At 45.2% G+C, this 27,598-nt stretch overlaps 1 protein-coding gene and 1 pseudogene across 1 annotated transcript; both read right to left on the reverse strand.

The window, feature by feature from the left end:
• Positions 1-436: 436 nt before the first annotated feature.
• Positions 437-2,161, reverse strand: LOC136491249 (GDSL esterase/lipase At4g16230-like). The gene is made up of 5 exons (XM_066487497.1): positions 1,844-2,161; positions 1,627-1,763; positions 1,304-1,525; positions 933-1,215; positions 437-669 (listed from the first exon to the last, which is right to left on the reverse strand). The coding sequence occupies exons 1-5, from the start codon at positions 2,112-2,114 to the stop codon at positions 437-439; spliced, it is 1,146 nt and encodes a 381-aa protein (XP_066343594.1). The 5' UTR covers positions 2,115-2,161.
• Positions 2,162-17,098: 14,937 nt separating this feature from the next.
• LOC136494040 (L-ascorbate oxidase homolog) lies at positions 17,099-27,100 on the reverse strand (annotated as a pseudogene).
• Between the last annotated feature and the right edge of the window lie 498 nt (positions 27,101-27,598).

The raw sequence follows: 27,598 nt of genomic DNA on the forward strand, positions 1-27,598 counted from the left end.
ACATGGCTGTTCACCCTCCCTACCTGACAAAAAGGACCAGTTCGGCGCACAGAGTTTAAATAAAACATAGAAACAACACAATGCAGTCATTATCATTGGTCCGAGATGTGTGTGTATATATAATTATATACCCCAGCATATTTTGTCTGGGAAGTACAAGTACATGACAAGCAACAGGTATCAGTGCATTGGAATCTTCGGTCACGAACACTCCGCCCTGATGAGAACCTTGTCGAGTCTCGACGCCCACAAGAATCATCTCTATAGTACATATAGCCCTAATAAAACCAATCTCCTAATTGTCTCACCCACACTGTCTGTCACACTGACACTTATTATTAATATTGCTATTACAGTTGCAGTGATAGTAGTATATCATTCGTATCATCGAAGCATGCATGAGCTTTGACAACCATGTAAATAAAATGTTGCTAGCTCATGGCCGCGACGCAGCCGACGCCACCAGCTGCTGCACGTTGACCGGGTGGACGAAGGTCCCGTTGCCGCCGAATATTATCTTCGCAGCGATCTGCGACACGGCTTCAGTCGGATGGTAATTGTCCCAGAAGAGGTGGTTGCTGCGACTCGGGCACAGGGGAGCCGAGAAGTTGCACCCGGACGCGCCAAACTGCCCTTCGCCGCAGCACGCCGTGTCGAGCACCGTGAAGTCTGTGCAGAAAAAAAAGACAAAGCATTGACACATATGAGAATTATATCTCAATCGGAACCTTTTAGGCCTTGTTTGGTTGTATGGGATTGATTCCCAGCCGAACCGTTTCTTCATTAATTTCTATAACTCCGGGACCGTTCCTCATGCAGAACGGTCCGTTCCGGGGTAACCGAACAGAGGCTTAAGATTCTATAAGAAATTTTTGTAACTGAACAGAGCCTTAAAAATTTTTGTGGGAGGAGCTGAGCTTGATGTTCATTACTGAAGCTAGGCGTGGAGGGCTTTTCCAATACCGACTCGACCATCTTGATCGAGTCGACCAAGGAGTAGTTCATGCCGGGCAGCTCCCCACTGATGTCCTCCAGCATGGTGGCGAACATGGGGTAAAGCTGGCTGGAGAGGTTGTTCGGCGCGGCGAGGCACCCGTACTTGTCGGTGGCCTTGGGGTCCTGGAGATTATGAGCTATGAATCTCTGCGACGGGCAGCAACCCACCAGCGACGTGCTCACCACGCTGAACTTCCTTGCCCCAACGCCATACAAGTCCTGCAGCATCTCACTCGGTCTCAGAGAAGAACCTGACATGTACGTCAGTATAGTAAAAGACAGAATGGATGGAGTATTTCGGCGATACCCTCAGATAGGCTGCGTAGGAGGCAACGAGGCTTTGCAATAGTTCCGTGTCGTTGGTTTGGGGGCCTATATCGATGTACTCGAACAGGTCGTTGCTGCCGGTGGTGATGAAGAAGAGAGATTTGGATAAGAGATCGGCTGACCTGTTATCACCACTTGCCCACAGTCGAGCAAGATTCGTAAAGTTCCCGACCTGATCAGCCATGGACAGAACTTGCTTACACTGCACAGAAACAAATTAAAACCCTGGTCAGCGAAATGCGTGTATGGATAAAAGAGAAGTGCTCATCAAAACAGCACATGCGTGTTCGTGCGTAGATGTACCACTACTGGTCCATTGCCGGTTTTAGGAAGGAGCCCCGACCCTCCTGACGCGAAGTTGATGCCCGTGCTCATCCACTGGCTCGCGTTCGACAGCGACAGGAAAGGCGGCGGGCTCTCGGCAAAGCCAAGCTCCTGTGCTGTTCAATTGATCGGTAACAAGTTCGTCAGACACAATCCTATATATCCTGCTTTTGCTGAGAATTACTCGCGTACATACCTAGCTTGTCCGCCAGGTTGTAGCCATTGCTGAACCTGCCGGTGGGTGCATGGTCGAGGTAGTCCACGCCGTAGTGCGGGTAGTAGGCTTTGCAGTCGACGTCGCACTTCTCAATGAAGTTGTTGTTGCCGACGTCCACTATGGAGTCCCCGAACACGAACATCGCCGGCACGAGCGGCTCCGCAGCACCGGCACCACCCTGCAGCGCGAGCTCGAGCAACAACAAGCACACGGCAGCGAGCCTGCAGGATGCCCCACCGTGGATGGCCATTGGTTGGAGGCCCTCGTACGCCGTTCCTTGCTCTTGACGGAGCTCCCTCACAATTAGTGTGAGTATATGTGACGCAGCTGCAGGTCTTCCCAAGGTGTCAATGTACGAGTACATATAGACATGCATGTGGATGAAAATAAGAAGAAAAAACAGGATCACCTAGTGGGGGATGACCCAATGCTGAACATGTATTTTCATATGGCTCTATGGCCGTATCTTCCAACACCTCGCGCCGGAAAAGCCGAAGGATAAACTCTTATTTTGTTCCGTAATGAATAAACAGTTAAACTGTAAGCTTTGTATTTCTCGACCACACGACGGTACCGACATTACAGAAAATGCACATAGGTTCAATTTTGCAACCACGGCTTACCACTGGTGCAGAGGCCACTACAAGTACTTATGTAACCACATATGCAGCTAGACTGAAACGTCTTGTACTCTTGTGTGTGTGCCAGGCTGCCAGCTTATAGAAGAGTACTACAGCTTTTGGATTACTGCCTGTGGGTCCATTGTACATTCTTTTTTTTTTAAATCATGTTTGGATTTTCAGTCCGTCTAGGGTTGCAGGCTGGTGGCTCTTGGCCCACAACAAGTGAACAAGTTTAGCTACGAGTAGAAACGACGTTCCAACAAAGCTGGCGTTGTTAAAAACAAATACGGTAAGAGCTTTGCCCCAAAATTTATTAGACGAACAAAAGAGAAAACAAAGACAAGACGATAATTACAAAACCACCTGTTGACTCAGCTACGAGGAAAGCAACTTAAAAAAAAACTGAAACGAAGACAAAAGACTGAAACCGATAAAAAGCAGAAATGCTAAACGTCTAACTGGGTGGCCAAGAAATAAAACTGGAAAAAAATGCTCACACTGACAGTAAGGAACACAAGAGGTGGTTCAAGATGAGACGATGGCTTGTTGTGTTGCCGTATTGAACCGTTGAATATCATCATTAATCAGTTGTGCGACTTGTATGGGTTGTAGCTCTTGTTGTTGGAAAGTTCTTTAACTTCGCTCCTTCTGGATATTCCACCAAACATAGATTAGAATTCCGTCAAAAGAGACGTTATGTGCCTTATCGAATTTCACTCTGCATTTTTTTCAGTATTTGTAAATAGAGCCGTTTTTGGGGTTGTTTTGCGGTTGTAATAAGTTGAAGCAATTTTCGACTATGGACCACACCTCTTTGGTAAAGATATAGTCTTCGCACAGATGCATGAGTGTTTCCGGATTAAACTTGCAAAGTTTGCAAATCGGGTCGCTTGACCAGTTTCGCTTGCTTAGGTTGTTTGATGTAAGAACCAACATTTCTATTCACCCAAAGAACCAACATTTCTATTCACCTCTAGCCTTCCAAATTGGGAAGATTTTGAAGCATAAAACAAATATATAGAACAGGAAGTCCTGGTGAGTACACATGTTAATTTCAAGAGTTAGAAAGATTATTAATATCATCAACAACATAGGCACAGTCTCGTGCAAGAGCACAAATTGGGCTTTGCTATGCAAAGACTTCTCGAAATTAAGGTTGCTATCATTTTTTTTAGTGAAACAAGAGGGGTTGCCCCCAACTAGATTTTTTATTAAACAACGAACTAAAAGTTTACCCTGTTGGCATGTCAATAAGGTTGCTATCATCAAGAAGCCGAACGATCATATGCTGTGGAATTGAACTTTTTATTGCCGGCATGTTGGTATGTCAATATATATGTGGATGGCGATTCATGTGGGCGTGACACTTCACACTTGACGATATGGACAAGCATATATACCTGGGACGCATGTCCCACAGGAACACCGTGCACCAATTCGTAAATGTATGTTTCAGCCTTGAACATATAACAGTGGCACTATGCCAAAATTGCAAAAAGGAGATACCGCTATTAGTGATGCCGAAATTAAGAGACATCCATAATGACACGCGTCTTCTCTCCACGCGTCTTTGATAAGTTGTCACCCATGGCCAATGGACTAGCAGAGGTAGGATTACGTGTCTGTGATTTAACAAGACATTACAAACATGTGCTTTGTAACTTGTGTCTCTGATGACTGGACAATAATCGGAGACGTGCTTTAACGCGTGTGTGGTATAAAAAGACCTCACAGACTCCGCGCTGTGATATTAGAATGACATCATAGACTCGTTCTAGATATCTCGCTTCAGTGATTCACTACCGGATTCGATATACACTCGGCAAAGTCTTTGCCGAATGTTACACTCGGCAAAGAGCGCTCGGTAAACAGTTTATCGGCAAAGACCTCTTTGCCGAGTGCACTTTATCGGGCACTCGACAAAGCCTTTGTCGAGTGCTAATCTGACACTCGACAAAGAAAAGTCGCCGTGACGGCGAGCGCCACTGTGACGGCGGCTTTGCCGAGTGTTAAGGTCAAGCACTCGGCAAAGGTCGCCGCTTTGCCGAGCGCCGTTGACTCAGACACTCAGCAAACGTGGCCACTGTGCCGAGTGCCACCGGCAAGACACTCAGCAAAGGTAGCCTATTTGCCGAGTGTCTTGACAGGACACTCGGCAAAGGTAGCCTATTTGCCGAGTGCCTGGACCGTGGCACTCGACAAAGCTATGATGTTTGCCGAGTGCAATGGCCTTTGCACTCGGCAAAGCATGTTCCCAAGTAGTGACTTTGCCGAGTGTCATGGCCATTGCACTCGACAAAGTGACTGAAAACAACCTTTTTATTTGTTTTTTACATCTCATCCAAACAAACAGAAGATATATATAACAAACATCACCAACATCACATATATATCATCAACAACACATATATATCACCAACACCACATATATATCACAAACGTCACATATATATCACAAACGTCACATGTCTCACAATATATCACAAATAAGTTCACAAGTAATCCAAGTGCTCCATCATCTACAACCACAATTGCAAATAGAAGTACCATTAACAACCACAAGAATCTTAACCAGATGGCCAATGAAACTGATTTGGTGAAGGATTCGCTGAAGCATGATGATCGTTCGATGCCGCCGATTGATTATGCACAAAGGAGAAGAGATTGCATGTGTGAGACAAGATAAATATATACCATACATGAATAAAACTTTCATACTCCACTAGATTTGACCGTAAGCATGAACATACAAACTAAAACTACAATACTCACAGGAGTAGAATAGTGAGGAGGTGGAGGTGGAGGTGGAGCGAATAGCGAAGGTGGCAGAACTACACCCGTAGCGACGCCAAGACTTTGCATGTACTGAAGAATCTCTGCCATCCTCCACTGCTCGGCCTCCACCCTCTCCATCTTTGCCTATATCTGCTCCCGTATCCTCCTCTCTTGTTCCAGCTGGACCTACAATATATTCACCCCAATGTTACAATAATGCAAAAAGGAAAGCTATAAAAAAACCAATGAATGACGAATAAACCAGGAATAACCTCGAGTGCCTCCACCCGATGGTGTGAAGTGTCCTGTCGAGGTCGTATGGCCGGGCTTGTGCTCATGCTGCTTGCTTGAATTTGGGAGAGACTGTGAGTAGCGACCGAGTTGATTGTGCCGTCGCCAATCTAGTACCGCCCATGCTTCTTGCCGCCTCCTACCCTCATGACGACTTCTACATGAAGGTCCTCGGTGCTCGGATCGTACTCTGGCCCATGGACCTCCCTTGCCATCGATGTGTACTCACTGAGGCGGTTGTGGACGGTCGTATTGTTGTACGCCTCGGGCCCGTCCTCCGGGTTGTAGTCGACGTTGGACGTCACCTTGCCTTTGTGGGCCATAGCAAATGCCTTGAAGATGGAGCAAGCTTGGCCACCATGTGACGCCGACTGCGAGAAAAATGGCAAGATGATTAGAAATCATGCAGAATTGAGCGTTAGAATAAATAAATGAATTCGTGTACCCTTGTTTCTGCGTATCCGCTGAGGCTACGGCTGCCTTGATGGTGTGCTACACCTGGCATCATCAAACGCCGCTCCTGACATAAGTTGTGCGTCTCGTACCACTCGCGTGAGCACCACTTGTCCACCATCTGTACCCAGCACTGGGGATGCGCGGCGCACCAATAAGGAATCATCTATAAGCCATTAAGTACATGACATATCAGAAGATGAAATTAAGCCTACTTAATCTCAAAAGGAATCAGTATTAATATTTTGTATTTACCTACAGGTACTGGTCCCGGGTCAACGTCATGGTTCTTGCGTCCCTTTTGGTGACCTTCGTTCCAAGGATGGTCCCGTGGTAAGTTACGATGGCCTGGATGCGCGCCTCGTAATGCATGTCCACGATGAGTTTTTTGTAGCATTTGGTAGCCACCGCATCCGCCCTGGCCTCATGTCCATCTTGGCATCTAAAGAAATCCTGCATACAAACACGATGTATCCATTCATTATTTCAAGAATGTCCAATGAATGCGATGTATTGAGCAATGTAGTGCGAGGAAGACTTACCCGCAACTCTTGCTTCACCCACTCCGCCTTATTGTTGAATACCCTACAGACCCGATCTGCAGCATCGAGGGCGGCGGCGTAGTGGTCAAACGAGTAGGCTGGCCCCGTCATTTCGGCATACTCAACCAGGCCAGGGAAGTGCTCCTTGCACAGAAGACCGAGGATGCCATTGACTTGGCATGTGTGAGCACCCCCACTTGCCACAATCGTCCAGTTCCTGCCCAAGTGATTAAGAAAAATTATTAGTTTCTATTTTGATTTTCAACATATCATATAAAGTAGTGATAACATATAAAGTTACTTACTTTTCCCCCTTGGGTCAAATCAGCGGGTGTCTCTCATGAGGTATCAGTCGCTGAGGGAGGCTCGCGGGACCTTGCAAGTAGACGCTCGATGAACTAGAGGAAGCGGAACCCCCTGCTATCACCTCCTCCTCGTCGTCCTCCTGTGCGTCCTCCTGTGCCTCCTCGGCGTCCTCCTAGGGCACCTGCTCCTCCTCCTCCTCCTGATGCGACGGGGCGACAGGCGACGGCTCCCTCCTATGGCTCCTCCTCCTCCTACTCTCCTCCGGTGCAGCGGTCCTTGTCCTTTGGTACAAGGACGCTAGCTTCCTCATCCCACCGCCCACCATCTTTGTTCAATCACCTGCAATTAAAAAGAGTAAAGCAATAAGCACAGATAAACAAGAAGTACTTAGAAAGAGATGCAAAATAAACAAAACATAATTACAAAATAACATTGTATTACATGTATTAGAAATAATCTTCATGATCGGGATTAGCTGGATCATAAGTCTCATCATCACTATCAATCATGTCAAAATAATCAACACTATCCGAATGAGCAATGTTGCCATTGTCATTGTCTAAATGTAATCGCTCAAGCATTTGTAAGTCCTTCATATTTTGCACCTCATCACCAGCGTCCTCTTCAATAACTATTTCATTGTCTACTTCCATTCCGATCGCTTCGGTTAAGTCTATCTCAAACCTCCCTTCTAGTCCCTTTTCTTGAAAGAACTCTCTGTCATATGTGTTTGGGTCTAAGGTGTAATCTTCATCGTTTGGGATAGGCACTTTACCGTGTGGCGATACCCTATGCACAATATCCCAACCCTTAAGATGCCTTTTGGTTTGACACACATATGGAAGATAATAAACTTGCGTGGCTTGTTGGGCCATAATATAGACATCATCTCCTGGTAAAACAGAATCCTGTCGAATTTCGACTAGCCCAAGATTAGAATATGTCCGTCTCGTTACTTTAGGATCAAACCAATGGCATTTGAATATGACGGGATTAAAAGGTTTGGAACCATGAAACTTAAGCTCGTATATTTCTTCAATTCTTCCATAATATTCGACCTCATCAACGCCGGGCGTAAAAACTCCAGAATTTGTGGTTCTTCGATTGGGCCGACTCTGCTCGTAGCTTGTTGTGCGAAAGCGATATCCATTCACGTCATAACCAAAAAATGACCTGACACTATAGGCAAAACCATCGGCAACATGTCTCAACTCGGCATACATAGACGCATCCCTTTAGCCTTGCAAGCTCAAGCAGGATACATCGTTATATTATTCGCACGTATGAGTAACTTGGAATGTCAAACTAAGTACGAGCTAAATTGGACGGTACCTTCCGTTTGAACCAAGAAATGAAATTGGGCATTCCATTTCCCGCACCCTATCGAAGAAGGGTATCTAGCTGCTGCGGGGTAGGATCCCTTGATTGACGCCAGAATTCATGAAGAAATTTCCTGTACCAACGAAAAACAAGGGGGTTGGATGCAGAATAGTGACAACGTATTTAACAAGTTCGTTGAGAACTTACTGCATGTACGGTGCCACTTCATCAAGGTTGGTCAACACGTATAGCATGATATGGTGCCACTCTTCATGATTCAAGGTCTTGGGGGGTCGATGCACTTGCGCTTCCGAGTTGCCCTCGGAAAAGGCTGAGGTTCGATTCATTTTCGCCAGCATTGTAACGAGGGGTGGATTATGCATGCTAGGGTGGCGGTGGAGTCAGGCTAGCGGGGCCATGGTGGGTCGGTGCAGTGGCAAGGCGACGCGGTGCAGGCAGACCCACAGCGTCGAGGAAGGCGATCGGGGTCGCCGAGGTACTCCGGCTTCGCTCCGATGGGCTCTTCTCTACAAAAAAGAAACATAAAACTGTCAATACAAAATTTCGGCAGCACCTCCTATGCACGGTGAGGTTTCCAAAACCTACAAGAAAACCAATGTCATGATGGCCGACATGCACATATATATGAACGACACGATGGCCGACATGCACAAGATTATATCCAACCATATATATATAACAATGTCACAACCACTCCTACGACTCCTACGACTACGACCGCTGCTACTCTACCACTACTACTACCGCAACTACTAGTAATACTACCACGACGATGACTGTAGAGCATACCTAGTGGGCGTCGTTGGACGGTGGTGGTGAAGGGGCCTGGGCACCGGTGGATAAGGCGACGGCTAGGGAAGCGCTGGGGACATGGCAACGGTGGCCAAAACGCCTCCTCCTCCTCCTCCTTCCTCCTTCCTCCTTCCTTCTTCCTCCTCCTCTTCCTCCTTCCTCCTCTCCTCCGCTCCTCCTCCTCTCTTTCTCCTCCTCCTCCAGCGGCGCAGCGCTTGGGGCGGGGCGGGCGCGGGAGGGGGCGGCGCTGGCGTGGGCGGTGGCGGCGCGGTGCGGGCGGGGGTGGCGCTGGCGCTGGCGCGGTCAGCGTGCGTGTGTGCATGCGTGTGGTGTGTGTGGGCCAGCTGGGCCGCCGAGGTTAAATCCCCCCCCCTTTGCCGAGTGCCCCCGATCTGGCACTCGGCAAAGTATTTTTTTTAATTCTCTGCTGAGTGCACCTGGCCTGGCACTCGGCAAAGAGGGGTTTTTTAAAAAAAATTCTTTGCCGAGTGCCCACGATCTAGCACTCGGTAAAGTAATTTTTTATTATTTTTTTAATTCTTTGCCGAGTGCCAACCGACCTGGCACTCGGCAAAGAGGGGTATTTTTATTTTTTTAAATCCTTTGCCGAGTGCCAGCCGTCCTGGCACTCGACAAACCACCTCTTTGCCGAGCGCCAAACTCAGACACTCGGCAAACCATATTTTTTCATTTTTGACCTCCAAACTTTTTCTGTAGTCCTCATACAATACCTGGTACTCCATGTTCCAATGCGGCACATTTCTCGAACTTTTTTCTATATTTCTTTAATTTATTTCATTTAATTGAATTTTCTTGGATAATTCAAATTATAACTGCTAGTCATTCGAATAATGAAAAAAATGAATGGAAAATGATATTCATGTTATTTAGTATAATGTGAGGCCGTATCCAGGAACAGACCACCAATTTCGAACATCTTGTTCACGAAATATGACCACGAACTTGTGGTCGAGTTGTTTTTAAATTCTATAAAAAGCAAACGAAGTCCGAAAATCATGAAACTTGTCAAGATGTCATGATATCATCTGTGAAGGCTGTGATAAAAAATTTGAGAAGGTTTCACATAAGTTGTCACGTACGATGCTTGCAAACCAAAGAATCTCGAGAAATTTGAGAAAGTTTGGAGGTCAAAAGTGAAAAAATATGGTTTGCCGAGTGTCAAAAAAATTACACTCGACAAATCACCGCTTTGCCGAGTGTCAAGATAAGACACTCGGCAAAGGGTTAATGGCGGTTGTCGGCCGTTAGCGGCGGCGGCCCTTTGCCGAGTGTTTTGTTTTGCCGAGTGCCCGACACTCGGCAAACATGGTCTTTGCCGAGTGTTATTGTTTGCCGAGTGCTACCACCTATTTGCCGAGTGTCAGTTGTTTGTTGAGTGCTTTCTCCCTGGCACTCGGCAAATAGCCTCTTTGCCGAGTGCCCGATAAAAGGCACTCAGCAAAGTCTGGGACACTCGGCAAAGAAGCCGTCTCCGGTAGTGATTTGTTACGTTGTGTGTAGCTATGTCTGGGCACTAGGACATGGGAGCACACCACATTCAATCACGCAGGGGTGGAGTGGCATGGTAGGGGTAGCGCTTGCTGGCGCTCGATGGGAGGTCGAGGGCACGACGTGGCCAGCAGCCTACTGCACGAGCAGGGGTGAAAGCGAGGTTGGTCATGGTTGTCGATGTGATGATGTGTGCACGTGTGGGGACACGCTCTCTGGCAAGCACAGAGCCTCAGCCTTCGACGCCCATCTACTGTTGATCATCTATGCACCTGTGTTGCGCCCGTCACTTCGGTGTCCTTGGGGGTGCACGTGTATGGTGTGCTCCCTCGGGGACGGCCAATTGAGACCTCACGCATGACGGTGCCTCTGCGCATCGAGAGGTGAACCCCACTATACTTGTGCTATGCTTGTGTCATGATTGTGTTGTGCTTGTGCTATGGTTGTTACCTGATTTTTTATGGGTATGTCAAGGACAAGTTCTTACCCTTGAGTGATGCAAGATCAGCAGCTTGCCAAGAGAGAGGTAGATATTGTTTATCCTCACCTGTGCCTATGCTTTGTGGGCATGAAAATTTATTAATTGGATCAATCGTTTATTATAGATTTGCTCATCACCTTCTTGAGTTAATGTTGACTTATATTGTCTTCCATTTTCATTTTTTGGTAGACTACGGAGGGTCAGAGTTGGTAGATAGAATATTATGTATTTCTTATTATTTTTTTCATATGTAATTTGGGGATGTATGTGCCAAGATTTAATATAAGTCCCCCTTCCCTTTGAAAAAGAGTTGGTAGATATGTTGAATCAACAAAAGGCATCTATGTGTTGTTCATGATATGATTGTGAGAATGAAAAACAATACTCGACTTCATTGCAAGTTCATGCCTACCTGATCATCTGACAATTCATGGATGACTATAAATGTTGAAACAAACATGGATAAGAAGGCGTTAATGATCGATACTTGTAGGCTAATTGTATGGACCAAGGATTATGAAAGGATCAAGATATTCAAGAGGGGGGGTGAATTGGGCTAATTCTAAATTTTTGCAATAATTTAGCCCTACACTTAGCCCATTTCACTCCTTGTGCCTTGAATATGTTTCTATTGTTCTCCCACATAAAAGTTTTGCACCATAGGTTCCAATCCTACTATAGCATGGCAATTTTAGGAATGTAAAGACATTAAATAAATTGCTCAAATGTAAATGCTCAATGTAAAGAGAGGGAAAGTAACACGGCGATGTTTTTCCAAGGTATTGGAGAGTCGTCACTCCCCATTAGTCCTCGTTGGAGCACCCGCGTAAGGGTGTGGCTCCCCCTTAATCCACGCAAGGATCAAGTGCTCTTTACGGGCTGATTTTTTTATACTTCATCACGGTGAATCGCCCACAACAGCTCACAACTTGACTTGGGTCATCCACAAGCTCCGTCGGATGATTACCAAGCTCCCAATCACCACCGAGTCATCTAGGTGATGGCGATAACTAAGAGTAACAAGCAAAAACTCTCACTTAACTAAGACAAGCCTAATGAGAAAGGTGGATGCACACTTGCTACTCCCTATGCACTAATGAGGTCCTTAATCTTGGATTATCAAATCTCAATCATCCCTCTAGGCTCTTGCTCTCCCTTGCACTCCAAAGTTGTTTCTCAGCTGAACAAATGGGCAAGAGACCTCCCATGGATGAGTGGAGTAAGTATTTATACCCCCTGATTCAAAACATAATGTTTGGAGGCTGAGTCATCACTCTACGGGCTGACCGGACACTCCAGTCAGGGTGACCAGACGCTCTGGTCAGTTGTACCCACCACTGTGTCAGAGAGAGCCGTTAAGCTCTGACTGAACTCTGACCAGTGTCCGGTTAGTACCCACCGGATGCGTCCGGTCAAGAAAAAACCTCTCTAGAACCTCTCTAGAGTGGACCGAACGTAGGCACCCCAGCGTCTGGTGCTCCTCCACTCAGCAGTCCGGTCAGTACCAGATGACTACAGTTGATCAAATGAACTGACCGGACTCACCCTCCAGCGTCTGGTCAGTCATTTGACCCCTCGAAATCATATGTGAATGAAGTTGACTCCAATTAATCTTAGGGCTATTCCTGAGCTACCTAGTGCTAGGTTTGACAAGTGTGCACCACACCTAACCCACTAGACTCACCTAGGTCAAGCTACTAGTCTATACCCCCCTTAATAGTATGACCAAAGGAAAAACAAAGTCCTAAACTACTCTAAGTGTCTCTCCAACACCAAACGACACTTAGAACTAGTCCGTCCTTTAGCTTGTCGTCCATCCTTTGAAAACTAAAATGATTTCCATCGACAGGGGCATGACAACCATAATTGCCCAATCAATTGCCATTACCATGACCTAACTTTAATTGCCTCTGTAAAACACATGTTAGTCATGGTAATCTCGTGTCAGTCATTAATCACCGAAACCCAACTAGGGGCCTAGATGCTTTTAGATTCCATGGTAGTTGTACTGATCAGGATGGCAAGGAATGACTACTTGAAACTTATGTCGGTCAAGATGGTGAGGGAGGGCCCTTCGACAATCAGAATCTTAGTGATAATGACCTAGTAGATAGTGGTGCCAACTATGTCCATATACCGAGAATATAGAGGAGATGGTGTGTGATGCCTTGGGCTTTGATGAGTACAATGGTGTGGAGTTCAAGAAGTTGAAAAGGCTAGTGAAAGATATGAAAGACCCCACTCTTTCTCAGTTGCAAGGAGAGGTATACAAAGTTGTCATGTTCAATAAAGCTTCTACAATTGAAGGCAACACACCATTTGACTTATAGGAGCTTCAAAGAATTGCTACATCTATTAAGGTACATACTTCCAAAGGGGAATGAGAGACTAATACTACATATGAGGCCAAGCACATTGTTTGTCCAATGGGATTGAAGGTCAAGAAAATTAATGGTTGCATGAATGACTACACCCTATTTTGTGGTGATAATGCAGATCTAACTGAATGCCTCGAGTGTGGAAGCTGTTGATGCAAATGATGAAATGACGAGGGGGATGAGGAGATGTGCCATAGAGCTCCTTAGAAGGTTACATGTTAACTGAAGAATTTGTTTGCAACCTGCAAGGATGCATAACTGGTGAGTTAGCACAAAGAGGGATAGAAGATTAATGATTATTTATGGCACCGAACAGATGCTATTCATGTCATTGTCATTGATTATTTAAAGTATGGACACTTTTATGCTAAGCCAAGGAATATTTGGTTTGTACTAAGAACAGATGGCATGAACCCATTGTGTCACATGAGTAGCTCACATAGTGTGTGACATGTGTTGTTGTCTATCTACAACCTTCCACTCTAGTGGTGTAAGAAGAGGAGATACATGATGATTGATGATATCTGTTTTGATATCTATTCTGACATCAGCTAGGTAATAACATTAATGTGTATCAACTGGCCGCTTGTGGATGACCTGAAGACACTTTGATCAGATGGAGTTAAGGTGTATCAATGGGTTTAAGAGAGAGTCATTCAAGTTACGTGCCATGTTGTTAAGCATCATCACTGATATTCTAGTACACCATAGCTTATCCGTGCATTGTAAAGGGGAGAAAAAATTGCTTTCGATGCTTGGATGACACCAAGACTATTTGGCTACGGGTTCATTTAAGGCATCAATGTTTCCACAAGTGGATTGACTTAGCGTTCACCATCGATACCATGCTCACAAGAAAGAATGTTTGTGGTAGTTTACTTAGGCCACTCATGAACGACAAGTGGAAAACCAATGACCATACAAAAAGCACTGAGCCAGGCTTGGAGGGAATATGCATAAGGATTGAGCTCCGCCCCGATAGCACCACTACCTAACTACCAGCATGTGTCACAAATCTAACCCGACAAGAGAAGCACAAATTGTGTGAGTTCTTTTGTAATGTGAAAGTTCCCTCTAGATACTCATTGAACATAAAAAACTTATGGCAGCAAGAGAGAACAAAATGTTGCCCATGAAGACTTATGATTGTGATGTCATGTCCACAACAATGCTTGCAGTTGGTATCACGAACATATTGCTAAAAAATGTGAATGGCAATCATGAGCCTCTACTTCTTCTTTAATGGAATATCTTAGAAGGTCCTTAATGAGAGATCATTTGATGATATTGAAAAGAACATATTTGAGATATTGTGTCTTATATAGGCATTTTTTGTTGCTTAGCACTTTGAGCCCTTGGCTAACCCTAAAAAATAGATGGGGTGGAAATAATGGTTGCCTTTCATAGACACTTCTCTTATTTATAGGGCTATTGCACATTTCCAATAATTCCCCTACACTTAGACTTCAACCATTTAGGCACTAGGGGCCAAAATAATGGTCAGATTGGTCCTCCATGCATTGGAGGGCCATGAACCCTTCATGAAGTCCCTATGTCTTGACATAAGCTCTCCAATGACGTCATGTGCTGCTCCGAGATCCTCCTTTGGTTGAGTCCAAACCAAGAAACCACTCTTCCCCACGTAGTTTTGAGGCTGAAACTGCCAAACCCTCTAGGGCCACGTAGCTATTATGCAACTCCTCCAATGTCAACGTGTGTCCTCTATGTCCTCAGCCTAATAGACCACCAAGTTCTCATGACACCTTGCCTTACTTAGTCCAACCCTAGCAATGACTTCAGTCAACGTTGTCATCTATCTCTTGTCGAAATGCCATGTGCTAGATATCCTTGTCCGTTCTTTGGTCTCTTGGTCCCTCGGTCCAAGCCTCCACATTCAGACTTCACCGTCCAAATGGTCCATCGACTAGAAACCCTCGCTCGACCTTCTCCATTTCTATCAACCACCTTCATGCAGTCAACACCAGCATATTCACAAGCCAATAGACACATTACATGTCACAAACTAACTCGACGCCTCGATTAGTCCAAAACGCGCTAAAGCAAAGATCGATGATCTCACCTTGACAATCACTCGTCATCGACAGTGGGCACATTTCCACCATGTCATCTCAATATATTAATACATAACTAGTAAGGGGCCCTTCCTTAGAGCATCCTTAAGAGCCTCACTTAAATTCATTCTCTATATCTTTCCACCCTCCAAGAACTTCTTTATATTTTGTGTGGACTCTAGAGAGTTAACTTCGCTCTCTGTCTTTGGCTAGCGAGAAATTTGAAATAGAGGATGACTATATTTGGAGATCTGAGAGCATCTCCAAGAGTGTTTCTAAACTCACTCTCCAAATCATCGTTAAGAGAGTCATTTGAATAAAATTGCTCTCTATATCTTTCCACCCTCCAAGAACTTATTTATATTTTGTGCTTACTTTAGAGAGCAAATCCCGCTCTCGATTTTTGGCTAGCGAGAAATCTAAAATAGATGATGACAATATTTAGAGATATAGTTAAATAAGCCGTTGGAGAGCATTTTTCCACCAAAATCTATAGAAAGGCTGTTGGAGTTGCTCTAATTAATAAAGTTGTTGGATGATATTTTTCACCAAAATCTCTACTCCCTCGGTCCCAAAATAATTCACGTTATAAGTCTGGGCACGAGAACTTTTGAGAAGTGAGAAAGTTGTGGTGCACAGAAAGCGAGGAGAGAGATAGAGAGATTGAAATAAAGATGTATTGGGAAAAAGAGAAAGGTTTATTGGCAAAGGAGAAAGATGTGCATTGAAATGTTATAAAGTTAAGTATTTTAGGACAAATTTAAATCCTATGAGGTCATCTTTTTTGGGACGGAGGGAGTATTAGAGAGTATTCTCGAAGGTCAAGGAATCCGACGAAGCGGAAGCAGGTCCTGTCGGCCAGCGTCTGATCGGCTAGCTCCAACCGGACGATGAGGATGAAGGTGGCTAACCAGCTACACGTGTCGTCACTTGAGCGGAGGACGATGGCACCAGTGGAGGATCGCAGTAATGGCGCACCAGGGGCGTAGCGACTTGACTTCCACTCGATGAATCTGGCTTGTTTCATGAGAGAATGTCGGGAAGTAGGGATTGCGCCGAGGTTCTAGTTTTTTCCTCTTTGATTGTGTGTTCTCCTCTTTGTTGAGGTGTGAGTCTAAATGCTCTTATATCCTTTTGGCTATGTATATCCTTCGTGGATATAGGATTAATAAATCCATTATCTAAAAAATTAACAGGTTATTGGAGTTGCTCTCATCATTTGAAAAAAAGAAAGATGTATCAGAGGTATCTGCATGGCGTAACAGCTTGCGTAAGAACAGTATGAGATGAAGTCTCATGCAAAAATGACTTTGGCTGCCGTTGCTTGAACTCGAATAGGTGCGGATTCTCAGTTTCTCACACTGAATATATAGCGCCTGCAACAAAATCTTAGATCGTCAGTGTGTTTTGGTTGGGATCCAATTTAGCAGGTTATAATTGTTAAGATAAGATGTCAAATAAGAAGGCCAAGAATAATCCCAACTACCAAATAAAATCATATAAAAATGTTTATATGTTGGGCATCCATTTGGCCCCAACACTAAAGACTCGACAGACTGTTCGACGACCATAACACACTGCTAGCACACGCCATACATCAGATCATCCCTGAGTTGGTGGCAGTGGCACCGCACCTTGACTCTAGACGATCACAGCTGCTGGGTGCTGCTCCTAGTACCGCCGAGGCAGGGGTAGGCGGCTGCTGCTGTTGGTGGCGGCGGCACGGCCACAGAGGAGCGCGTTGTCCGGGATGGGCAGCTCGTCGCGGAACGAGTGCGACGGCGTGTACACCCGGAGGTAGAACTGCTGGCCCAGGTACCTGCGCGCCCAAACCTCCGACCTCATGTTCCACATGCCCACGTTGTCCAGCGCGATCAGAACTGCCGTCCACCCTCTTGGGTACACCTGCACGGTCACGGAGCAACGAGTAAGCCCAGCCATGTCACAGCCTATGCCATTATTCAGCAAGCCTGGAAATGTATGGAACAAAAAGAATATCTCACTTGCACGGTGCAGCGCGAGACAGCATCCACAGGGTTGTAGCCGTCCGTGCTCTTCTCGCTCCACGTCCCCACGTCCATCCTATACATGAGAATCCACACAGACAAAAATGCCACAGATCAGATGCAGAGCAAAGCTAATTTTGTTCGTTGCATGTCATGTCACGTGTGGAGCCTAGCATGCAGTACCCGACGACGAAGACGCTGTAGCCGTCGAGGTGCCAGGTCTGGACGCTGTCCTCGCCGTTGTCGAGCACGACCTCGACGAAGGAGCGGCGGTCCGAGTCCATGACCGCCGTCTCGTTCTGCACCTCCTCCGCGGCGCCGGTACCGTTGGCCGGCGGCGGGGCGTCGGGGATGCCACCGAGCCGGAACACGCCGCTGATGTTGTAGTAATCCGCCAGCTTGAGCGGCGTGTCGGCCTCCGCGAACGAGACGCCGTTCACCGCGTACCGGCGCTTGCCGTCGACCAGCCGGCCGAGCTGGCCAACCGGATGGTGCGCGTCACGTTGATGGAGCCGTAGTGGTACGAGCCCTGGGGGTTCGGCCTTGGCCCGCTCGCCGTCAGGTTCGTCCTGCAACGATCCAATTTTCAGATTCAGCATACATACAAATCTGTTACATTGATCTCTAACATAACTGGACCCAACGGCCCAGTTGGGCTTTTGATTTGCGCTCTAATCGGGGGCGCTCAGCCCACCATGGCTGGAGGGCTCCTGTCACCCTGCGCTATTAATCACGAGGTTGACCTGAGCCGACCTCTCCACCGACATTAACCATAATCCGATCAAGAGGGGCGCAGCCAGTGACAGAAAGCCACCAGCCGCGCCGTTCCGCTCCGACGACGGCAACTACACCGACATCTTCCCCAACCATCGCTGCCCGTGCGCAGACTGCATCGACGAACCTGATGGAGGCCACTGGATCTTCCACACATGCGGTCTCAGGTTCGAACCCCTATCTCCCTATCTCTCTGTCTCCATCTCTCTGTCTAGATGTACTAGGGCTTGTTTGGATCAACTGGTTGCCTAGAAAGTTTTCGGTTCTACCCTAGATCGATCCTATGGTTACAACATTGGTACCAGAGCCGGCTGTTACCCTAGGTGTGGATCTAGATGTTGGGGTAGAAAGAGGAAGAAGTAGATCGATTCGAATTTTGATTTGGATGAAAGAAACTCTAACCCTAACCCTAGATCGGGTTCAGGAAAAGTGAAATCCAGTGCGGATCTAAAAGAAGAAAGGGGCTTCGGCCGACAAAGGGTTCGGTTGAACCCTAACTTCGATCCTTTCGGATCTGAGAAAAGAATAGGGCTCGGATGAACCCTAACCCTAACTGGGTTAAAGAAGCAGGGCTCGTGTTCATGTCAAAACCGAACCTCAAACCCGTGAAGAAATCACGGGGAAGATAAACAGTGAAAAACCATCCCCAAACCCTAACCCTAATCCTCAAATCGGACGAAATCTGTGCACAAGAACCAAAGAAACCAAAAGGGGAAGAGGGGTGGCTTACCTCGCCGTCGTGCACGCCGGCGCGCGGGGAAAAGAAAGGGCTGGCCGGGGGCACTGCTCACCGGGATCCGGCCACAGGGGTGCCGTGGCCAGGCCGCTCGACGGCGGTGCGCTCACCCGCTGGGGAACGCGCACGCCGACGAGGGGGCCGGCGACGGCGCCGGGGCTCGCTGCTCTACTGATTCGCCCGCTCGCTCGCTCGGTGTCTGCTGTGGCTGCGCTGAGGAAAGTGAGAAGAGAGAGCGGAGTGAGGCGAAGAGAGAGAGAGAGAGAGAGAGAGAGAGAGAGAGAGAGAGAGAGAGAGAGAGAATGAAAATGATTAGGGTTTCAGTCGGGCGTGAGCGGCGTCGCGGTTTTATTCTCAGCGAAACGCGCGGGTCGCCATCCGATGTTGAACGGACGACCAAGATTAAATGGGCCAACTCGCGGCCCAGACGGGCGCGCAGACGCGCGAGCTTTGTCGGCCCAGTCCCAGGTTGCGGCTTGGGTGCGGCCTGCGCGCGCGTGCAGTGATGGGCCGAGCCGGTTTTGCCGGTTTTGGGCCGAAACAGTAAAGAATGAGCCCAATTTTTCGTTTTTTCCTTTTTTCCAGAAAATTGAAAATAGAAATTAGCTCAAGAAAATAGAAAAAATATTTTTCCCTCTAGGTAAAATTCATCAAATTGAATGATTTTCCGCTGCGTATGTAAAGATGTTATTTTTATTATTAAATTCGAACCAACGGAGAAATTTAATTTTGAAAAATAGATATGTTTTAATTGATTATAATATTGTTATTATTCTGATCAACGTTGATTAATGGCAATATTATGATGTTTTGTCTTACATCAATTCTATTTTCTGCCCAACGGTGATATAGAATTAATGTAGAGAACAATTGTATGTTTTAATTTTGACCAACGTTGAACTAAGGCATGCAATTGTTATTGTTATCATTTATGTTCTCACATTATTTGAATTGCGTTTTCAGGCGGATACTAACTTGATGAGTTGTATCAAAGAAATCCCCACTCTAAAAGGTGATAACTACATTGAGTGGAAGAAAAAGATCGACCTGGCTTTCATCCTCGCTGAGGTGGACTGGGTAGTCACCACACCGTGTCCCACAGAGCCTGTGGCATCGATGCGAGAGACAAACGAGGTTGATGCCGCCTGGACAACCAGGGAGAGGGACTTTGCATCCCAAAGAATATCCTATGACCTTGAGCATAGAAAGTAGGGTCACTGCCAACAAGAAGTCTTTGGCAGTGATAAAGAATATGATTGAGCCTGCTATTGTGGGCTCAATCCCAGAGTGTGACACCATCACTGAGTATCTCGAAAGAATAAAGAGTCAGTTCACTGGCTCTTCAAAAACATATGCTACCCAGCTGATAAAGCAGCTGGTGACAGAGAGATACTCAGGTAATGGTGGCATAAGAGAGCACATACTGAGGATGAGCCATTTGGCATCTAAGCTAAAATCAATGGATCTGGCTCTTAAGGATGAGTTCCTTATCCATCTGGTTTTTTGCTTCCTTGCCAAAAGAGTTTGACACTTTTATTGTCAACTATAACATACAGCCCGAGAAATGGGATATGGAGAGGCTCATGGCTATGTGTGTGCAAGAGGAGGAGAGAATGAAGGCTGCCAATGGTGGCACAATCAATTATCTAAAAGATAATAAGAAAAAGAATACTAATGCAAACTTCTCCTCAAAGTCAAAGGGAAAGGGTCCCATGCTGCATCAGCCTCAGCAAAATAAGTTCACAGTGGATAAAGATCAATGTCTTCACTGTAAGAAGACGGGGCATTATAAGAAAATTTGTCCCGATTACCTAAAGATGATTATGGCAAAGAAAGGTGAGAACATTATTACGTTCATAAATGAATCCCTGTATATACAGTATTCGAAATCTACTTGGTGGATTGACTCAGGTGCAACTATTCATGTTGCTAATTCTTTATAGGGATTCCATTCGACGAGGACTACGCAAAGAAGCGAAAGACACGTTGAAGTCGCAAATGGAGTCCAAGCAGAAGTTGAAGCCGTTGGCGATCTTTCTCTAGAGCTAGCTGATGATTTTAAACTCATACTTAGAGATGTTCTTTATGTTCCCTCCCTACAGAGGAATTTGATTAGTGTTTCATGTTTGGACAACGATGGTTATGATTGCCATTTTAGAAATGGCAAATGTAAGATAACATATAATGATGCATGTGTTGGTAATGCTATCTTACAAAATGAGCTTTATTTATTATCACTACGTGATGAAGTGAATGTTGTATGCGATAATGGCAACGTTGTGTGCGACAATGTGAATGTATCCTCGTCTGCGGATGTAAACAGAAAATGAAAGAGAGCTCACTGATGCGTTGTTCGAAATTATGGCACTGTCAGTTTAGGCCATATTTCGAGGGGAAGAATAGAAAGACTAGTTAAGAATGATATTCTTCCTTCATTAGAGCCCTCAGATTTAGAACAATACAGAGATTACATAAAAGTAAAGTATGTAAAGAAAATTAAGAAAGATGCCAAACGAAGCACGGGAATTCTATAGATTATTCACATAGACATCTGTGGTCCTTTTCCCGTAAAGAGTGTGGATAGTTATGATTCATTCATAACATTCACAGATGATTACTCCCGTTATGGCTATATTTATCCAATCAAAGAAAGAACAAAAGCATTAGATAAATTTAAGATAGTTAAGGCAGAAGTTGAAAACCAACACAATTTAAAGATTAAGATAGTCAGATCCGACCGTGGAGGGGAGTACTACGGTCGGCATACCCCATATGGCCAAGTTCCTGGACCTTTTACAAGGTTTTTACAGGAGAATGTCATAGTTGCTCGGTATTCAACACCGGGCGAACCTCAATAGAATGGAGTAGTTGAAAGACGTAATCGTACCCTGATAGATATGATGCGCAGTATGACAAGTTACTCCACCTTACCAATAAGCCTATGGATGGAGGTGTTAAAAACCGCCATTCATATTCTCAATAGAGTACCAAGTAAATCGGTGCCCAAAACACCATATGAGTTGTGGACAAGAAGACTACCCTTACTAAACCACTTGCGTGTGTGGGGGAGCCCTGCTGAGGCTAAAGTATTTAACCCAAACATTGGGAAGCTAGATCCTAAAACAGTAAGTTGTCATTTCATTGGCTACCCTAGAAAAGTCAAAAGGTTTTCGTTTCTACTATCTAGATAGACATATAAAGTTTATGAAAACGAGACACGTTGTCTTCCTAGAGGATGAAATGATGAGGGGGAGCATGGTAGCTCGAGAAATTGACCTTGAAGAGAAGCGGGTGTATGCACCCACTCCGATAATTCATGAGCCATTTTTCTCACTACCTGTTGTTGCTGCACCGACAGAGCAAGACACTATGGTGCCAGCACCTGTTGTTATCTCGCCTGTGGCAACAATGAATGATGATGAGGAACCTATTCTTCAGAATCCTGTAGTACCTATTGTCACAAACGAGTGGGAGCAACAACAGCCTCAACACAGAAGATGTGCCAAATGTGGAGGCCCCTAGAAGATCTCAAAGAGTTAGAAAATCATGCTATTTCCTGCTGATTATGAAGTGTACAACACTAAGGAATTTCAAATAGGAGGATGATCCCACCTCATTTGAAGAAAGCCTATGAGAAGTGATCATTCATCAAAGTGGCTTGAGGCCATGGAAGATGAAATGAAATCAATGAATACCAATAAAGTTTGGGATTTAGAGATAATTCCTAAATGAGCTAAAACAGTAGGCTGTAAATGGGATCTACAAGACAAAGCTTGACTCTCAAGGGAATATAGAGAGATATAAAGCCCGACTTGATGGCAAAAGGCTTTATGCAAAGAGAAGGAATTGATTACAATGAGACCTTTTCTCCAGTCTCATGTAAGGATTCCTTCAGAATCATAATGGCATTAGTGGCACATTACTGATCTAGAATTACATCAGATGGATGTCAAAGACGGCATTTCTCAACATGAGACTTGGAGGAAAATATTTATATGGCACAACCGAAAGGTTTTGTCATAGGAAGGAAAAGAACGAATGGGATGCCGCCTAAAGAAATCTATTTATGGATTAAAACAAGCTTCAATACAGTGGTACTTGAAGTTTGATCAGACAATAAAGAATTTTGGGTTTAAAGAGAATGTAGAGGACAATTGTGTCTATACAAAGTTTAAGAATGGAAAGTTTATCTTCCTTGTCCTGTATATGGATGATATCTTACTTGTTAGTAGTGATGTTAGTCTACTACTGAAGACAAAGAAGTTTTTGTCCTCAAAGTTTGATATGAAATGATCTTGGTGAAGCTTCGTTCGTTCTAAGGGATCGAGATTCACCGAGATAGAAGTAAAGGGGTATTAGGACTGTCACAAAAGTCATACATTGAAAAGATCTTAAAGAAATTTAGTATGCACAAATGTAGTCCTCTCACCTGCTTCTATAGTCAAGGACGATAGATATGGGGATTTTCAATGCCCTAGGAACCAATATGAGATCGATCAAATGAAAAGTGGTTCATATGCTTCAGCTGTCGGAAGCTTGCAATATGCTCAAGTATGTACGCGCCCTAACTTGGCATTCGTTACCGGGTTACTTGGTAGATTCTAGAGCAATCCTAGAATAGAACATTAAAAATTGGTAAAGAAAGTCTTGCGTTATTTGCAAGGAACGAAATGCCTCATGATGACGTATAGAAGATCTGATTCACTCCATATAGTGGGATATTCAGATTCTGATTATGCGAAAGATAATAGAAAATCCATGTTTGGATATGTATTCACTCTCGCAGGAGGAGCTATTTCATGGAAAAGCTCAAAACAAATCGTCACTACATCGTCCACAATGTATGCCGAGTTTGTAGCGTGTTATGAGGCAACGGGGCAGGTGAACTGGTTAAAGAAGTTCATACCCAGTTTGAAGGTGGTTGACGACATCTATAAACCCATAAAGTTATACTGCGATAATAATCCAGTAGTACAGTATGCTCATAACAATAAATCAAGTGGTGCTGCCAAACATATTGACAAAAAGTATTATGTTGTGAAAGATAAAGTCCGAGATCAAGTCATAAGTCTTGAGCATATAAGTACAGTAAAGATGCTCGTAGATCCGCTTACAAAAGGCTTACCACCCAATGTGTTTAGAGAACATGTAGCCGGCATGGGTTTAAGGGAAAGCCTATAATTCTTGGACAAAAGAAGGCTCAAAGATAAGTATCTATTTTAGAACAGAGTAGTGTGTTGTGGCTGTTAAATCTATCGGCAATAGACCATGACGATGAGACATGCTCTATGCGCTAATCTATAATGGAATGAACAAAAGTAAAGAATATGAAAGTGAAAGATGGAAAGAGATCAAGGGAAAGATTGTTAGATTGATCTTTAACCTAACTGGACCCAACGGCCCAGTTGGGCCTTTGATTTGCGTCCTGATCGGGGGCGCCCAGCCCACCATGGCTGGAGGGCCCCTGTCACCCTGCGCTATATAAAGAGGTGGGGGCCGGCGGCTCTAATCACGAGGTTGACCTGAGCCAACCTCCCCACCGACATTAACCCTAATCCGATCAAGAGGGACGCAGCCAGTGACGGAAAGCCATCAGCCGCTGCCGCTCCCGCTCCGACGACGGTAACTACACCGACATCTTCCCCAACCATCGCTGCACGTGCGCTAGACTGCATCGACGAACCTGATGGAGGCCTACTGGATCTTCCTACCCCTGCGGTCTCAGGTTTCGAACCCCTATCTCCCCTATCTCTCTGTCTCCATCTCTCTATCTAGATATACTAGGGACTTGTTTGGATCAACTGGTTGCCTAGAAAGTTTTCGATTCTACCCTAGATCCATCCTATGGTTACAACAAAATCCACTTGCGATCGCCGTCCACTCGCAGAGCTGAACGGTCAAGATGAGTTCACGTGTGTATACCTGATGGAGCGAGCCTGGTTGAGCGAGAAGTCAACGTCGCTGGGCCCAGCGGACAGTGGCGCGGAAGCAGGGCCACTTGAGCCGGCGTAGCGGACGACGGCGGTCGAGAGGAGGGTGGCGTTAGTGAAGCGGGTGGAGACGACGATGTGGTAGTCCTTGGGGCGATCCGCGGTGAAGAGCATGGAGAGCGACTGGCCGACGTGGACGTCGAGGGAGCTGTTGGCGTTCTGCACCGTGTGCGTGCCCTCCACCTCGACGAGCGTCATGTTGTGCTCTTGGATCCGGAGGTTCAGTGTGCTCTGCAGGCCAACATTTGAGATGCGCAGCCTGTATCTTTCCTGCATAGAGGAACACGAAAAACAAATAAACAATCCTAGTATTCCTCGTAATAGAGACAAATTATAGATTTCTAATCAAACTAAGCCTACAAAGTAGCTCAAATCTTATAACAGAGGTCAAATGTCACGTACCTTGCTCGACAGCGAAATCTACACCGTCACTACCCTTGCCGTTGATCAAGATGCCATCAGGGGGAGGCAATTCCTTTCCACTGTCCAGCATATCTTGCAGAGACTGTATTATAGAAACAAAAAGATCACCATCAGAGAATGAACTAGTTCAGGCGTTATTTCTGCAGAAGCCTAAGAAGCCATCGATCATTTGGTACTATACCTTATGATTGGTGGCGTACCAGTCACCGATGAGCACCGTGTGCTCGTCGGCCGGCGGGGGGAACGGGATGGGAACCACTGTTCGGCTGTAGATGCGGATAGCGCCGAAGCCACCGGCGGCCTTATGGAAGGCCAGCGATGGGAAGTAGTAGAAGCTGCCGATTTGGTCCTTTGGCCTGCATGCGATACGTGAAGTTCCGCGTCCTGTTCGTTGGGGTTGGTTTGGCTTATAAGCCACGATTGAAAGTATTATTGGCTGATTTGGTGTGAGAGAAAAATATTATTCGTTGGCTGATAAATCATGACTTATAAGTCAAATACGACCAAACGAACAGGCTGCTGGCCGGGCGAGATTGTGAAGTTGGTGCCAGAAACGCCATCCTGCCATGAATTCTTGCGTTGCTGCAAACCACTCCTGCAATTTCGTAACAATTTATAAAACTTACTTAGGAAATCAGTTAAGATTCGGTTAACCCACTAGTAAATGGATTAAATATTTTCCTCACTAACTTTTCAATATTAACCAGTTAAAAAAGCGCTGTGTGGGGGAATACTCTGCAATTTAATCAACACGTATCAAATCAGTTAACATTTTCGGTTGTAAAAGCATATAAATTAACCAAGAATCAAATGGACACGATATACCTCTAAAATTTTATTGACTTGCAAAACTCTTGAAAAAAGAAAAACACTCTGCGCATATCTGCATAAATAAAACTCTTGATAAAAGAGAAACACTCTGCATACACATATCTGCATTCATTACGCTCTAGCTAGACCCGTTTCCAACAATTTGTATCCATCCACATTTTATCCTCAATGTCTGCCCATTATATTATATCCATGAATACCCATATGGCTTTACAAGAAGAATCAATATGCATCCATCCACACTTTATCTTAATGGCTGCCGACTATTTTATATGGACAAGATAAGCTCTGAGTTCATATGGGTTGACAGAAGAGAGATTCATTAAAGTGCCTAAACAACCAATACCACACATGTATGATGCGATGCATTCAGCAAAGCCACAATTTAGCCATTCACTTTTTTTTACAACATCATGCTTGCAATTGGCCCATTGTTAAAATAAAATAACAACCTATAGATATAAGAGTTTGTTGCTATACCTCATCTAATAGCATGCAGTGTTATTGCCAATTCAAATCAACAAATGAATAAATCAGGTAGCGCAACAAAACTGTAAAGACCATACCATGAGAGCAAGAACGGATCAGACAAATTGTTGCGGACGTTAATAATCACGTTCTTGTTTGTTTGAGACTCAATCTTCGGTCCGGGGAATTGCCCGTTGATAAGGATTACCTATAAACATAGAAAATCAATCTATAATTTTTGCATAAAAGATAAGATATCAATGCAAAAAAAAAAGTTTAAAAATAGACTAACTCAATAGGGAATAATCTGCACCTGTTGTGAAATTCCAAGAGGACTGATATTGCCATACGTAATGTCCCAATCCAAAAACTGGTACGGACCTTCCGCCCTCGCCGCTGAGACGAACAAGAAGCAAATGCATACGAAGAAAAGAATAAATCTCATCTTGCTCAGCGCTAGGTTAATGTCTGACGCAAACACTGCAGCACGCTGGCCGGAACCCTAGTTCGGCACGGCAGTGGAGGCACTGCAGCACCGGAGCCCTGCCGCACACGCACGGAGCCGCCGAGCCCTGCCGCACGCCGAGACTGTAGGCGCCGGCTAATTTAGATTAGATTCTTTTGGCATTCTGTTTGTTGTGCCCATACTTCCTCTCTCTCTCTCTCTCTCTCTCTCTCTCTCTCTCTCTCTCTCTCTCTCTCTCTCTATATATATATATATATATATATATATATATATATATATATATATATATACACTAGTATAGTGCCTGTGCTAGCGCCATGGCTTTATTTCAGGATGCACATGAAAACAATCGAATAGAGAGAGGAGTGGAAGCTGCTCCGAGAAGTCTGGCCAAAGTTTGTTTTATGGTTTGCTAACAAATCAAGCCCCCTTGCAATGACTCCCAAGTGCTTGTGGTCATAGGAGTATTGGTCCTGT

The sequence above is a fragment of the Miscanthus floridulus genome, chromosome 11 (genome assembly GCF_019320115.1).
Source record: "Miscanthus floridulus cultivar M001 chromosome 11, ASM1932011v1, whole genome shotgun sequence".
Taxonomy (NCBI): Eukaryota; Viridiplantae; Streptophyta; class Magnoliopsida; order Poales; family Poaceae; genus Miscanthus; species Miscanthus floridulus.